Here is a 16,130-nt window from a genome sequence, read left to right as displayed (position 1 = left end):
ATTGGTGATTCTTGGTTGAGCTGCATTGTCTTACTTTGCCATGACACTGAAAATTTATTTACAATGAATTTTATTGTGCACAAAAAAAATAGATGAAATAAAAAATTACAATAGAGATAATATAATGATCAAGGCTGCTAACTCTTACTGAGCGGCAGGATCATAAGTTTTTCACATAAGATGCAACAACCACTTGCACTTAGTTTATTTTTAGTGAAAACCTGTGCAGCTGTATGGGTATGTCTGCTTGAGGAAGAGAGACAGTCTGCCAGGGACTCATCACTCCAGATGAAAAAAAAAAACAGCTTAAACCTTCAGCTTTTTTAACCAGTGGACACAGCCTGGAAATACTGCTGGTGTGTGGTCAGGCACCTGGTGGCGTTGCTTGTGGCTTTCTCCCCCAACAGCATGAGCTGAAAACGAAAGTGGGAGAAAGAGAAAACCTATTACAAAGAATTAAACTCATCAACATGCTCACTCATACTCTTAGTGTTTTCTAGATAAATGGTTGGAAGAACATCAGTCTTCATAGGTTTAGTGTCAAACCTGGCTGTTTTTTTAGGGTCAGATTTGAGTGTGGAGGACAGAAGAGTCTTTGTCTGAGAGAGAACGGTCACTCCCAGAGGAAGAAACCACTCTGTGTTGCCTCTCCTGGACAGCCAGAACAGGAAATGAACTCATAGGACATATCTGCTCATTCTCTCAGATAAATGGATGGTTTAGTGTCACACTTTATAATTAGTTTAATAGCAAAACCAAACTGTTTATGGTTCAAATTTGTGAAATAACTTTCTGACCTCTGATATCTCTGGAATTATTGATGTGACACCACAATGTCACATGCAATAATACGTGGAATATATGGACCTCACTTTTCTGAGGCTGAGGGTGGTGCTTTTTAGTTTGAAAGTAGAAAACCTCAGCCATCGTGTTGGTGAATGATTTTCCAAGTGACATATAACAGGAAAGAAAAAATATCTTATTCACAGGTTAATAGGTGAAAAAGTTTATTTTTTGCTTTTTATTATGCAGTCATTGTTTCCCCGGTATTAAAGGGAAGATTAACTGAAAATGGAACTGGTATCTGTCAATGCATGACGGATGTCCCTGAGCCTTTTGGCCCAGTGTAAGCAGATGTGTAAGCAGTAGGTGAAACCTGGTATTGCCGTTGTCAGTTTGTCTCTATGGTGGACCTATAAACTGATGTTTTTTATATTATTCACAGACAAATGGTGGAACAGAACAGATGCATAACTTGAATAAATATACATATATTAAAGTGTTAACAATTTACAGAAAATCTTAGGCACTGTTATTGGAAGCGATTGCAGTAATAGATTACTCTGTGGTGTGCTTTTATTTGCATTAAACTCATTACATTCTTAACTGTTAATGGAAATACAACTGCATTATAAAGTAGTATACATATATATGTGATCTATATCAAAATATGACAATCTTACTTAAAGTTTGCTGTGAGTCGTGAATTGAACATGTTAAAGAAGTAATGTTAGGTATTGGTTATTTATTCATCAATTTTTAAGATTTTTCGATCAATTTTTCTGTTCGGTTACTCTTATAATGCTAAGCAGTCACTGAGAGCTTTGACTGGCCGTTTGACGATCTGGTAACGTGATAAAATGGACAACTTCAGCACCAAGGACAGCGAGAAGCACATTTTACAGTGCGGGGAGCAGAGATGGAGAGCGTCAGGAGATGAAATGGGAGGGGAGAGTTGGTGAATGAGTGTGTTGTGAGTGACGGAGAGATTTTCAGAGATGAGTTAGAAAGAGCATTGGTTTAGGATTAGGCCTGTGCTGCAGGTTGGACGGGATTACGGCGCACAGGGGAGCAACGGAAATGTGCTGTGCGCTATTGTCCGGGCTTCTCCGCACGGCATTTCTCCATCTGCCTGAACTGATCCACACTTGAGACGTATCTCCCAATTCCCACGTCGACCCTGGAGGTACACTAGCCGCATGGAAACATGGCCGATGTTCCTCAGATTGTCAAAATTGGGATTTCCTTGAAGATGCTTCCCAACAACACCGCGGTGTACTTCAAGTCGGACGGCGCCCGGTTCGGACAGACGCGAACCATCAAGCTACTGACCGGGTCCAAGTACAAAATCGAGGTGGTCGTAAAGCCAGGAGCAATCCAGGCCACGTAGGTAGTCACGAGCCAAACAAAGTGCCATGATAAACCTCTGGGGTAGCAAATATCACTAATGGCTCATTGTATTCCTCCAGAAAAGATGCTAAACTTAATTAATTAATGAAGAACACTGACCTTTTCAGCCACTGAAAGGGAGTGATTGCGTTTCTGGTGAAGGGAACAGTCAAAATGTCAGGAGCTCTCCAAATAATGAAGGTTTAGTGGTAAAAATGTGCCATCCCCGATGGACGATCAACGCTACCTGTGTCCCTTTAATGTTAATTTTAGTTGCCTGCAGCTTGTGGGAATATAGTAACGTCTGTGGGGTTGTGTTTTACATTTTAAATATCCTTGTAAAGGCATTTATTAGGCTACATTTATTGACTGTTCATTTCCGGACCAAAGATGAGGTTAAGTCTTTGGCTGCATCTAGGGTACTGACCTTAGCAAATCCGCTGCAGGGAGGTTCAAGAACAGATTTTCAGGGTACATTAGTGTATAGTGGGAAGCGAACGTTTCCGTGACGATCAGGTATACAAAACCCTAAAATGGACCTCTTACTTATATTCTAAAGTTAGAATTCAGACAGAAATGTTACCGATTTTAGTGGGGTTTTCCTGGTAAGTCTTTTCCTGGAGCGCTCAACAGGTCTTTAAGTCTATTTCTAAGTGTAAAGCTGACTTTACGAGCGGCACGTGAAGGCAACATAAACCCCAATCGGCTGCGCGTCAAATCCACAACAGATTAGACACCAGCCTTTGTGTGCTGGGTCACAGCCCACTTGTGATTTGCTTACAATTCGTGATTATGTAATGAATGCAGTTGTGCTGCCATATCCAAACAAGGATTAATGTCGGATATCAGTCTGTCAGTGACAGACTGCCACGCTGTAAAAAAAAAGGCCTGAACGAGTACACAATCTAAATGTAGGTCACACATGGGATGATGCACGCGAGCTGTTGAACTGTTATGAGGTGCATGAAACACAACGGAAGCCCTATTTTAACATGTGATATGGTCAGTGTGGAAAAGCACATGTTAATCCATCTATTTAATTTAGATGGGTGTGTTTTGTTGTCTTCCTGACTGCAGGTCAATGAGTGTGGGTGGGGTGACCTTCCCACTGGAGCAGCAGTCTAAAGACCCACAATCTGTGGTCTACACCGGCCTTTATGACACAGAGGGGGTGGCACACACTAAGAGTGGAGAGAGGCAACCAGTTCAAATTAACATACAGGTAAGGACACACTGTACAGTATGGCCGGAAACTAAATTTAGTTTGGAACCAGAGTCTGGAGAAGTAAAACATTTATGACTTCAGCGTCAGGGAGCAGTTTTGACAAGGTAGCTAAACTAAGAGTTAAGGGGCGCAAACGATCATTATTTAAATGTTGCAGCTCAGTTAGATATAGATTTTCTTAATTTAATTTCATTTGCAAAAGAAAGAGGAGCCAAACATCAGAGATTAATGTGTTATGGTGTAATATAACTTGGTCTATATTTTCTTAAATACTCGACTATTTAAGTATGAATTTGAGGTACTTATTAATTATTATTTTTGTTCAACACTGTAGAGAATTTCGTTGTAGAATAACACCAATAATGTGGCAGCAGGGTTGCCACTATATTCAAGTCTTTAGCATTACTGTTTATGATAACATCTAACAATGTTAGATGCTGTTTTTCTTTTCTTTTTCATTAATGCTCTTTTTGTAGTGCATTTTATTTTCAAATAAATCCCCACAAATACATCTAAAAGATGTAGAGGACCAAGAACGGTTTCTGAAGGACACAGTATAGACAACCAATTTTAAGATTTGTATGACAGTAGCGATTTTATTCAATCCAGAGTCTACTTATCTGCTGTAATCTATTAACTCCTGCATTAAAGGGATTTTTTTAAAGTGGTATTTATTGTGTGAAGTATCTATGAGCAGTCAGTGTCTTACCTGCAGAGGACAGCAGTCACAGTAAAAATAAGAGCAACAATAAACTTGTTTCAGTTTTCTATACAATTGTTACAAAGTGCTTCATTTATCTCAACAAGTCAATACAACAATATAAAATGTGATGTGTAACATTACATTTAACATAGAGTCAGGGAGCAATTTTGACAAGGTAGCCAAGCTAAGAGTTACTCACAAGGTGCACAAATTCTCATAATTTAAAAGCAGTTTGAGCGAATGTTAAATATGATGAATTTTATACAGCACTCTTTTTGAATCTGTCAGTCTATATACTGAAGAACGACCATATTGCTCTGTGTCATGCACAGTGACTCAAAAGTTAAAATACCAACTGTGAGACATTGAAAATGAAAAGCACGAATACTTACTGTCTTTTAAATCTTGGCAAAAGTAATGTCCAGCTGTTAGGTACCCAACAAACCTGACATAACTCCAGACGAACTCAGCTGATCAGTGGCAGGAAAAGTTGGACCGCAGTGACGAGGAACATCACGTACGTTATTCAGGTGCAAAATGGATGCAGTGTAAAATTCATGTTCTGTAAATTTTGGTCACACAGCTATGACATTTTTACCGTTTCTGCTGTTTTAGATGATAAAAATGTGATCTTCTGTGAGTAGCTGTGAGATTCTGCCATGATTCTTCAACTACTGCAGTAACTTTTAGCAGCTTGTAACGTTTTAGATTACAATTTATCACACTCTTCCTGCCCAGTAATCTAAAAAGTATCCCAAATCTTGGTCAACCTTTTGGATAACCTAGACTATTACAGAGCTCATTTATAGGTTGAGAAGATTTTCCTTAATCTTAGAAATATTATATGAAAATAATCATGTATAGCAGAAGAATACACCGTTGCAAAGCTGAAAAAACTGTTTGTCTGTCTGAAGATAGATGTGGTTTTGACCATCTTGCTAAATATGAGGCATGGAAACAGATCCCCAGGACTATGTAGAATTAATTCAAGCAGATACACCAACAGCATTAAAATGCAACATACACACCAATGGAGCAGTAATAATAATTAAAAAACAAAAACATCTTATTAGACAGTTAAACATAGACTGGGAACATTTTTCTGCTGAAAATGTGCTTTTTTTGATGCTTTGACTAAATTTAGCTGATATTGTTACGTACGTCCTGAGAAAAGCTTTGAATGCTGCTTGTGCTTGTGCTTCGATGTGTATTCATATCATTTACTGAAGTTAAGGGTCTAAATACTTCTTTAATCCCTAAATTAAATCAATGATATGTAAAGACATTTAAAAAAACAATTATTCAACAACTAAACATATATTTGAATTCAGCTTTTCTGGAAACCCCCAATTTCCACAAAGTAACATAATAAAAGCAACGATTGGCTGTCGTAGTATGATCACTGTCTACTCAATCTCTCATTCTTTCACGAAAAGCATTCTTAAAGGCTTAAATGAAAAATATAAAAGGCAATAAATACCATGAAATATCCAAAACCTACAATAAACTGGTCATAGTCTGTGCCCAAGAGCTTAGTTGCTGCCCTAAAATCAATCATCACCATTGTTGCAGTGGGGCATGTGTCTGAGGATAGAGTCTCTATAGTACAACATTTACATCCATCCAGAAATCTATTCAGCCATTAAAAATCCAAGTGTTTGATCTATTTTCATTGTTTAAGAGTAATCACAGAGGGTGAGGAATTCGGAAAGGTTGCTGACAGATTGTCGGGTTCTGGTCCTGGCATGGGATTTGTTGACAATTACCAATCTATAGAATCAACCCTCAGTTCAATCCTTTAATCACCTCATGATCAGGGTTATCTCTTAAAGCTTCCCTTCTGCTGTGCCTCACCGGGTCTAAGGGTAAATGTCGGCTTCAGCAGATGTGTTCATGTTACTATGGTTACAGTTCGTCCAGCGTTTCCATGGTAACTTTGTGTTTCTGGTAGATACGCACGTTTCCAAGGTTACAGTTTCACTAGAGTTGGTAGCTGAAGGATGGCTGTTAAAGTGTGCAAATTAGCATGACCAAATCCGGTTTATGACATTATCCGTCCTACGTCCGCGCCCTCTGTTTATCAGCAAAGGGGACAAATATCTATCACATTTTCTTTGAGCTCATGGTACTCTCCTCAGACAATGAAATATGAAAAAATATCAACAGACCGAAGCTAATTACATGATGAACAGATTAGTCTATAAGCTACCTCATAAGCAGAGCAAACTAATCACTGTTGAAAAGCAGTTCTGTCATTTTACATCCCTCTTAACACCAGCTTATGAATGTTAGAATTCATCCAGTATAACACATGAAATGTCTCTTGGATCAAATATCAGTCTCCAAATTAGTTTCCACTGTTCACTGAACAAATATTTGCGGTGTGCAGCATCGCACAGATGCTTGAAGGAGGAAGGAGAAAAGCTGAAATACATGCTTTAACACTAAGTTGCAGATATGAAGTGTGATATTTTTGTGTAGTGTGTAGTGTAGCCCATCTGTGCGGGCACACCCTGGAGCCTGTGGTGTGATTTGTGTGTGCATGCATCTGTCTGTCCTGTCTGTATGCTTCCTCCTTACTTCATCCTCATATGTTCCCACACATAACATAGTTAGAGTCTGTGCGTCTGCTTCAGCTCCATGTGTTTCTGCTTCAGTTCACAGAGGCGGGGATGTTCGAAACGGTGTGGCAGGTGAAGTACTACAACTACAACAAGAGGGACCACTGCCAGTGGGGAAACAGCTTCAACAGCATCGAGTATGAATGCAAACCCAACGACACGCGCACGCTCATGTGGGTCAACAAGGAGATGTTTGTCTGACGGCCTCAGACACAGATTTGGCGTGTACGTTAATATCTCCTGTCTCTCCATCCTCCGGTTAAAAGAAATGAACCCTTCCCCACGTCTATGGTGTGAAAGACTGGCTCTGTTCCCATAGCAGAACATAAGATGCAGCCATGTTGCCAGTCTTTCCACGAGGGTTTTGTTTATTTATAGTGATAATACAAATGTGTGACAATAAACGTGTCACCTCTACTGAAGTTCGAATAGAATGCAAAACACTTCATATGTTTTGATTATGTCTTTGATAGAATAGGAATCATTTACATTCTGGGATAAATATTTTTTCACCTACAGTCTTGTATCCCTCAAGTGTTATAAGATTTATGTGTATGTACTGTACTGTAAGTGTGTAAGTGGGCCTGTGTTCACATATTATACATCTATTCATACAGATGGTGCTTGTACAAATATGTTTTTCGGCATATTTGGAAACTATAAACTTGCAGAGAGTTTCATTTCAAAATCAAAAAAAGGAAGAAAACACGTCAAGTTGCGTCTTAGATAACTATTTATGGAATGAAAGTAAAGCAGGCCACCCTAACATTTATCTTTTAATGTCTTTATATTCTCTATTAAGCTGCTTCCAAGCAGAGTATTTCCCATCAGTTTCTATTTGTTGGCTTGCGCTGCCGTCTAAAGCTTGGAATGTTAAAAATGTGAGGTTTGTTTTCGAAGTATGTGACAGAGCACTTCTGAGTGGCTAAATCAGCAACTTCACACACTGAAAAGATAATGATTACAGCTATTTGATCAGTTACATTAACTTCATAACCCAACAACAGCACCACTGACAGTCCTCGTAAATGTAACATTCAGCTTTATCTATGCTGTGCCATGTCATAACATACCTTAACTCATGTATAATGAAAAAGAGAAAAGCCCATCAATACCCCCACACGGTCCTTTTCTTTTCATTTGAAAAGCCCTCTCGGCATTGTTACCACAACTAAAACCATGTTTAGTCACTCTTGACTGCTGCTGCTCTGCGGACCAATTTTAGTTACCCAAAAAAAATAAATACCTCCATCTTCTCTAGAGCATGACTCAGCTCGTATCATTTTGCAGTAAGATGGGAGCACATCTCTTCCGAAACAGCACCATGAAATGATCTAAAATGTTGTTGTCACGCTTTGTGCCATCAAGACTGATGTAAAAAGGATGATTTTTTCAGTGAAACTCTCTGTGTAGATGTGTGGATGCTTATTCTTACTATTTTGTGAAGAGCAAAATGCAGTCATGGAAGTAGACGCTTTGGATTTGGATGGAGATGGGCCCATCTACAGTGTATGTGTCCTCTACCTCTTCTGCAACATTAAGCCATTTATGTCTGTGTTTAATGAGAAGAAATCATGTATTTGGAGTTTTCTGAGCCTAAACTGGCGTATCTAACAACTGTTTGTTTTCTATTTCTTGTGATAAACTATAAAGTATTTTTGTATAGTTAACAATTTTAAAATATTTGTGCATGTGTGTATTTTGGTAGAAGAAGCTAAATTAACCTATGCAAGACATTGGAGCAGTAAAATGACAAAATGTGCAATACAGTGGTGAAATCTAAACTTAATATTAGTCTGACCTTTTTATAAAATTCATATTTGAGTATTATGTTATTGTTATTGAAATGAAAAATACTTTTTGTGGCAGTTTTTGTCTAATGTATTCTAATACTACAGTAAAGGGTTGACCACATTTTATGCTATTTTTATTACAATTTTCATTTATTTTCTTCTTAAAAGTCCTTACTGTACAAGTTTAGCCTGCTGGGATGATTCAAATGCTTCCTTTTCTGGATACAGATCTTTTTCATGCAGTTCAGCTATCCAGAATTTGGCAGATATAAATGCAAAAATGTAAGATAATGCAAAGGGTTGATGTGACCCTATTATTGCACTACATTCTGGCTCAAAACAATAAATGAATGAATAAATAACACGGGGAAAAAAGGACACTTCAGCATTTTGGGGAAAAGAGCATTCAAGTTTGCCTGCAATGTGAAGCTTTTCAGTTCTGACATGCTGTTTTAACAGCATTTCAGTTAGTACATGTCAGCACATATTTGGGATCATACACGATCAGCTATGACTTTATGATCATCAGCCTAATATAAGTCACACCACCAAAGGGGCTTTGACCAGTCAAGGGGTGGACAAAGAACATCTGAGGATGTCCTGCAGTGTGGGATGTCAGGAACTGATCCTTAGGGCCCTGTGGGTTGTGGGGTGGGACTTTTGTGGATTGTGTTTGCCTCTCCACAGTTGCCATTAGACCTAATCAGATTGGTATCTGGGAGTTTGGAGGCTGGACGGCTTTTCTTCGAGCCCTTCCCGAGCAGTTTTTTCATGGCCCCACAGCTGTCCTGTTGTGGGAGGCTGCGACTGGAGGAACACCATACAGGGGGTGTTGTGACTGGTCTAAAAATATTTAAGTAGGTTGCAAGTGCCAAAGCAACATCAACACGGGTACCAGGGTGATAAGTTTTCCTTGCTGAACATTTTCTGATGTTGATACCACGTCTTCTTATTCTGTTTATCCGTATGACTGCACATGCTTGCCACTTCTTACTTCTAGTATCATATAATTGCTACAGAGTTACGGGTCCTTTTCTATTCAGAAACTGTGTGTTTAGTTTAGTTCTAATCTAAATGATAAGAAATGATCTATATTACGGTTGTATATGTTGAGGTTCAGGGTGTGATAAGACCTGTTTGACCACTTCATGCAGTACCACCATTACGCCACCGGGGGGAGCACACACACAAACCTGATCTGAGTGTAAGATATAAATAAATAAAGAACAAAACGGCCTGTGGTTCCCGGATGTACAGTACTGCTGCACCTCCCCCCTTCGCCTCTTCCCTCCTCCCGTCCACCACCGCCTGCTTGTCAAACCTAACCTCCTCCTCCGCTTACTGTCCCCTCCCAGCGGGTCTCACTCCCTTTGCCACTGCAGTGAAAGCCTCCGTAGCGGAGAGAGACACGGCGAAGACCGTCTTGAAGCTGGGTGTAAAGCCAGGACCAGACCTCAGAGAGCACCACCACCGTCTTTTTTTTTTAGTATTTCTCCCCTCAGCTCGGCGGCCTGCTGACTCCCGCTGTTGTACCTCTTTTCCGTTTACATCGCCTGGATTTCATCATCCGACCTGCAAGATGGTAAGTAGCAACAGCTCCTATTTTCAGCCTCCGCCGACTGGTAAACACACCAGTGGGCAGGCCTGTGCTTCAATGTGTCGAATAATGTGTCGTTTTGACAGGTAGTTTTTCGTAGCGAGTGTTTGGCGTTGAATAAACGGTCGACAGCGTCGAGATCTGGCGGGGAGGAAACGCTTTTCTTACCCACTTTTGGCTCTGTGTCGCGCTCTCTGTGCAATACCCCCGGGCTCTGACAGTAGCCTACAGCCTGTGGCCCAGATATTTCGTATCCCTTCTTGGCATAGCCCACACTCTATTAGCAGCGAGGCCTGTGCAAATTAGTTTTCGTGACAAAAATACATGCTTATTAGGCCTCGGTTGGCGGTTAATTGTGGCACATTTTACACGACAGACAGGAATATGTAACGACTACTCATGTTACGTTTTTGCTTCCACAAACGCTCCGCATTGAACGTGTAACGACATATATCTCCATAAAGGCTACAGGAGGCTCAGTTTATAGTTGCAACACTATTTCATATGAGCCACAACGTTTAATGAATACATTTAGACTATATTTTGTGGTAATCTACAGCTCTTCTGTAGGAGGCTGCCATAGCAGGCCATAGGATTGCTACACTGCCACACACACACATGTGTACTTTCCAAGTAACCATTAGATATCCTTTTGGTAGTTAATGGGTAAGTCAGTTCGAAATTTAACACATTTTGTATGACCACCAAGCAGAATATGCACACAAAAAATAATTAGACATTTATGGTTGGGTATAAAGAAGCAATAAAAGCGTCAACATGTATAGCAATAGCACGAGTAACAAGTAAAATCCACACAATTAAAAGCCAGAATATGGTCAGGTGTGTCTTAAAAGAGGCTAAAGAAAGAAATGGGTTTAGATAAAAATCATTTAGGGCCCCGGAGAATGCTCAATTACCTTTGGGTTTTTTTTTTAAGTGGATGTGTGGGATGGAGAGCAGTGGTTTGTCAGCAGATCTGACCAATCACCTCAACTGAACGGGACCTGACCAGAGAACAGCATCCAGACCTGGATCCATATTCATGTTCCAGTTTATCGAAGAGCAAAGCTGACATGACTCGTCAGCATGCACATGCAAACGCTTTGCTTGGCACAGAAAAGTCACTTCCATACATAGTGCCCCCTTTACTGCCCACCAGTATCCACAAATGCACTACACTTCACACCTCTGTGTATGCTTCCATCCATTTTCTGATCAGGTATTGATTGACTTCCTGATTGCACACAGTTGGCAGTAGCCGCCATGTATGCAGCAGTAGCAGTTCCTTCCAGCTAGGATGGGGTTTTCTTGTTTTCCTCTTGTCCGGACAGAAAACCACCTCACGTTGGGCTTGTTACTCGTCTGACGTAAAACTACATGTGTTGTGTAAGAGTTACTGTTTTCAGTTTTGCCCAGTGTGGGTGTTCAGTTCTGCTACCAGCAAATAAAAGTTTTGGTGCATATTGGCACGGGCTGCTTAACAAAAATTAGCACATGCATGCAGGTTTTTTATTACGGCGAGCCCTGCGGATAAGTTTTCCGGGAGGAGATGAATCAGCTGTTCTACAGGCTGTGGTTGGCCATGGTTTCTAGAAAGAAAAGGGTCAACTATTTTTGAGTGTGGAGGAAAGCCTTACTGCGGACTGGGCGTAAACCATTAATAGCTACATATACTGGTAGCATAGATCTATTGCGTTGTAATTTGAATTTCTGTATTTTGAGCCTCGTATTGATGTGTTTCAGTCAGTATACGTGCAATTTTAAAACTTATTTTGAGGGCTGAGCTCACTTGTGCAGCTGTGAATGCTGCACACTCACTAAGAATTAGCACGTCCGCATGGGTGTCATTTTTCCATCACTGCCAATTGGTGTCAGTGCTAATAAGCACCCGCCACTGCGTCAGCGTCAATTGACCCAGAATAAAATGCAGATTGTGCATTTTTCTTTGACAGAAGTCAGGTTTTATGGGGTGTTTTTATTTTGTTTGAAAATTGAAAAAAGAAAACTACTGCATATCACCGGCTGGGTAAAACTAATCTGTTTCATTGAGATCTAAGCCAACTCTCCTACCAGACTATCCAACGCTTGGTGATTTGTGCTTCACAATGATTGGAATAAGAATACATCAAAAGTTCAAAAAAGCAACGCCTCTGCAAATGTGGGACAGTTTTAATCTGTGAAATAAAATGTGTAGTTTAAAGACAATTTGTGCTTTAATGTCCAGTTGGTGCAGAGCTGTGTCCTATGTCATAGCTCACACTTTAATTATTATCAGATAGTAAATGTCTGTGAGTGCCACAAGAATATAAACTATGATTGGAAGTGCTTCGTTATGTATGAGCGTGCACCCTGTTTTGAATGTCTGACCATCACAACACAACACTTTGTGGAGGCGTTTAACGACACAGACAAAGGAGATTTCAAAGGACACCAAAGGACATCTCCAAAGTGTCTGGACTTGACCAATCCTCATTCAGACAGATTGTATTGCTAGTTGTGTGATGATTGTGAGACCACAGAGGAACAGAGAGTAACTTCAAGGCCACCACATGCCTCCCTCACATTGTCTAATGGTAATTTACTTTAGTCCACCACCAGGAGAACACTGAACTGGCACGGCTGTAACAAGGAAGCATGCACTCCAAAACAAACGTTGCCCTCTATATGCAGCTTGGATAATTTGGATGAGCCAAAAGGTAACTAATTAGGTCATTTAGATTAAAATGTTTTATGGACAAGGAAGGCTCAAATCTGTGAAACTTGGTGGAGGTTGTATCATGGAATGGACCTGTTTTGCAGCAGTTGGGCCCAGATGGATTGTGATCGTTAATAGAACAAGTCAAAGTTTTGGAATTACAGAGTCAGAGTTTTAGTCTTAATCCAAATGAAACGTTGTAGAAAGACCTGGAGTGAGATGGCCATATGAGAAAACCCACCAACATCTGCCAGTCACCAAGGTTCGCATAGTTTAGTCACTCGCAAATATGACAGATTTTCCTCAGTAAATAAACTATTTAAAATGTGTGAAAATCACATTTCTGCAGAAAATAGAAAGTTTAATTTACTCTTAATCTTAGGTGTGTATATAAATCAATATTGAACATTAACCATCACACACACCAAGTACAAACATCAGCTATGATGTTTAGACAAGCTCATAAGAGTTATTTTCATTCTCAGGATTGAGTCCAGTACACAGAGTAATCTCTTGTACCTCCTGAATTAACTAGAATCTCAAGTGTGTCCATATAACCTGCCTTACGGCACAATTTCTAGTTGTTTGGCAGGTAGCTGTATGACTAACAGGAGCGGATGCATATTATTCAAGTAAATTATCTTTGGAGCCATACATAAAATGTGTGTCTCCAAATACAAAAGAACACAGATAAGTTAAAGAAGAGAGTAAAAGCATCATCTTCTCTGTGTGACAAAGCAACTAAACGGCTAATGTATCAACTTTTCTCCTGACCTCCTTTGTCACTATCATCCGTCTGCAAGAGGGTAAAAGTTGAGGGTATGCACATCCTACAGAAAACATGCCAACTTATATGTTTTCTTCTTGGCTGCAAGGGGAGGTTGGGGGCAGGGAGACACGCAGTTGTTTAAGCATGTAGTGGAATGATCTGATGCTAAGGGGACCATATGCTGCCTAGCAATCAGGCGCCACCCACATAAGGATCTAGCTGTAGCTAATGTAAAAGAGATAAAAGCCACAGCGAACCACCAGCACAAGTGATGATCAACACTACGTGATCCACACTGCACTTCCAAACAGCCCACTCAATCAGGATTTATTCTCCTCACTGGTTGTAGTGTCTCTGCAGTCTTCTGCTTGTATTAGAGCCAGTAGTCGCTGGCGCAAGTCAGACAGTCGTTTGGTTTCATCAGTAAACATCTATTTTTCTGCTGCGTCTGCGCACAGTTAATAGCTCAAGTGTTATTCAAATGGCATGTTGAGGTTAGCTCGTCTTTGTAATGTCTGGCTGTGGCAGAATGTTTAGTGGATATATGGAAGAGACAGTGCTGAAAGGTCAAAGTTTGTATACTTTGTATGCTCAGCAGGGTTGGGCAGACTGATAAATGTGTTAACTTGTGGCAAGAAGCGGAATATGTGGCCGATTAAGGCTTGATGTAAATCACATTAGTATCATCAGCATTCAGGGCATCAAGCACACTGTACATTTAACTTCTTGAAGTGTGTTTTTTTTGTACAATATTGCTGGTAGTAATGGAGCTAACAGTATTAGACTTTGTTAAAGAATGTTTTGTTTCTTGTTGAATTATTGATTTTAGTCAGTAGAGACACAATGTGCCCAAAGTATTTTTAGGCACTAAGCTAGTGCTACTTTTTGCCCCATCTTCTAGAAAATGTCATTAAAAAAATGCTGAGTAAACATTGTTTTTTAAATTGCTAACATTCTAGTGCAGTAATTTGAAAATGTAGAGCCTGACTAAAAGCTGGCTATTTGGAGGTGATACCAGTTAATACTTGGAAATAAAGGAGGAAAATCATTAATTTTCTGACGCAGGTTCCTTGTTGCAATGCTGTTATATTTTTTTTGTTTTATTCCCGGTCACTCCTGTTTTAATTAGCAAAATCACAAATTGTGCACTTTATTTTAAGTTGAAGGTTTGTGGGGAAAGTAAAGTTGACTCTAATATCTGCTGTGAAATAAAAAGAAAAAAGTTAATCTGCTGCGTAAAAAGGGATATACGGCACGTTAATTCCTTTCAGTTGAATCTGATTTGTACAGATATTCTCTGTCTGATAACCGGTGGCTGTTTAATATTAGATGTTTAGAGACAGAGAGAGAGGCTCCAGTATCATGAGGAAGAAACTATAAAAGTTATTAATAGTTGATGCTTCATTTGATGTCATGGTTGAATTGTTATTTAAAACATAAATCCTGCGCGAACCGTCCTTACAGCAGTGATGTTTTTGGTCTATGTTATAAAATTCATCCAGTTACATTTTTTAGCTCTAAATCACAGAGCTGGTCCCTGTCAATTTCAATTCTTTGTACTTGTTTTTAAAAGGATGCGTTGCACATTGAGTCGCACAAGGTTTTTTGCTAAGTTAAACCCCTCGGCGCATGAACTCTGGCCCTATGGAGGCAGTGCAATTTTCCACACATGCACGAGTGTACACGTTTTTTTCTCCTGTGAGGGAATAAAATCACGTCCACAGAGCGCTGTTTAGGAGAATCTTTTTGTTCATCCAGAAACATAAAACACGCCCAGAAAAGCTCTACACTGGCAGAGTGTGTATGCAGGGCACAAGTTGTACTACTTCATCTATTATTTTGCAAACCACTTACGTTGACAACCCAAAGACATTTGCTGCCATGCGTGATGTCCCCCCCCTTTACCTGCCAGACAGTTCAGTTGGTACCTTCTCTGACAGCACCGACGGATCTCATTACAGTTGTTTTCCCCTTAATGTGCAGGCGAAGCTCAAAGTCGACAGAGAAAATTCTCCGCTCTGCAGCAACAACCTCCCAAATGACAACGTTGGCAGCTGATTCTGTGTTGTGTTATGGAGCATTTAGTATAGTAACGACCGAATTCCTCATTCTGACACCTTGACTCTGCAGTAGAGTCTGTGACTAACATATTTGTTAAAATATATTCCTCCCCCCCCCCTTTTTGATAGATACTGTGGTATATTGACAATAAGTGTCCTGTTTGTGTGAAGCATGGACTTAATTTCCTAATTGGCTTCATTGGCTGCACCTGTGAAGGTGTGGCTATGAGAGATCATCGCTCTTACTTCCTTTGGTCACAGTGCCCCAGTTTGTGCTGCTTTGCTTACATATTTGTTTAAAACATTTTTTCAAAGCTCCATTTTATGTAGTGGCCCAACAAGCCGGTTTGTGATGACTATATTTAAGAAAACAAGCCTTTCCAAGGCATTACCTTACATGCTGTGTAATATAAAACTCCTATTTGACGTTTACTTCAATTTTCTTACAAAAATTGAGCAGCAATAATGACACTGAACACTTTGGTCTGGTGCTGTGTC

The 16,130-nt window shown here is 39.9% G+C and overlaps 2 protein-coding genes across 2 annotated transcripts in view; both read left to right on the top strand.

Moving 5' to 3' along the window:
- The first annotated feature begins 1,647 nt into the window (after positions 1 to 1,647).
- On the top strand, positions 1,648 to 8,579 carry cnrip1b (cannabinoid receptor interacting protein 1b). Its single transcript, XM_072390331.1, has 3 exons — positions 1,648 to 2,166; positions 3,247 to 3,391; positions 6,755 to 8,579. The coding sequence occupies exons 1-3, from the start codon at positions 1,988 to 1,990 to the stop codon at positions 6,917 to 6,919; spliced, it is 489 nt and encodes a 162-aa protein (XP_072246432.1). The 5' UTR covers positions 1,648 to 1,987; the 3' UTR covers positions 6,920 to 8,579.
- Positions 8,580 to 9,785: 1,206 nt separating this feature from the next.
- ppp3r1a (protein phosphatase 3, regulatory subunit B, alpha a) overlaps positions 9,786 to 16,130 on the top strand; it is a 28,823-nt gene continuing 22,478 nt past the window's right edge. Inside the window, exon 1 of the mRNA XM_072390622.1 lies at positions 9,786 to 10,093. Coding sequence (XP_072246723.1) covers positions 10,091 to 10,093 — 3 coding nt within the window. The 5' untranslated portion in view covers positions 9,786 to 10,090. The remainder of the gene's footprint in view (positions 10,094 to 16,130) is intronic.

Source organism: Leuresthes tenuis, unplaced genomic scaffold (genome assembly GCF_036924035.1).
Source record: "Leuresthes tenuis unplaced genomic scaffold, fLeuTen1.0.hap1 SCAF_8, whole genome shotgun sequence".
NCBI classification, from domain to species: domain Eukaryota; kingdom Metazoa; phylum Chordata; class Actinopteri; order Atheriniformes; family Atherinopsidae; genus Leuresthes; species Leuresthes tenuis.
Note: the sequence above shows the minus strand (reverse complement) of the source record. Positions and strands in the feature narration are given on the sequence as shown.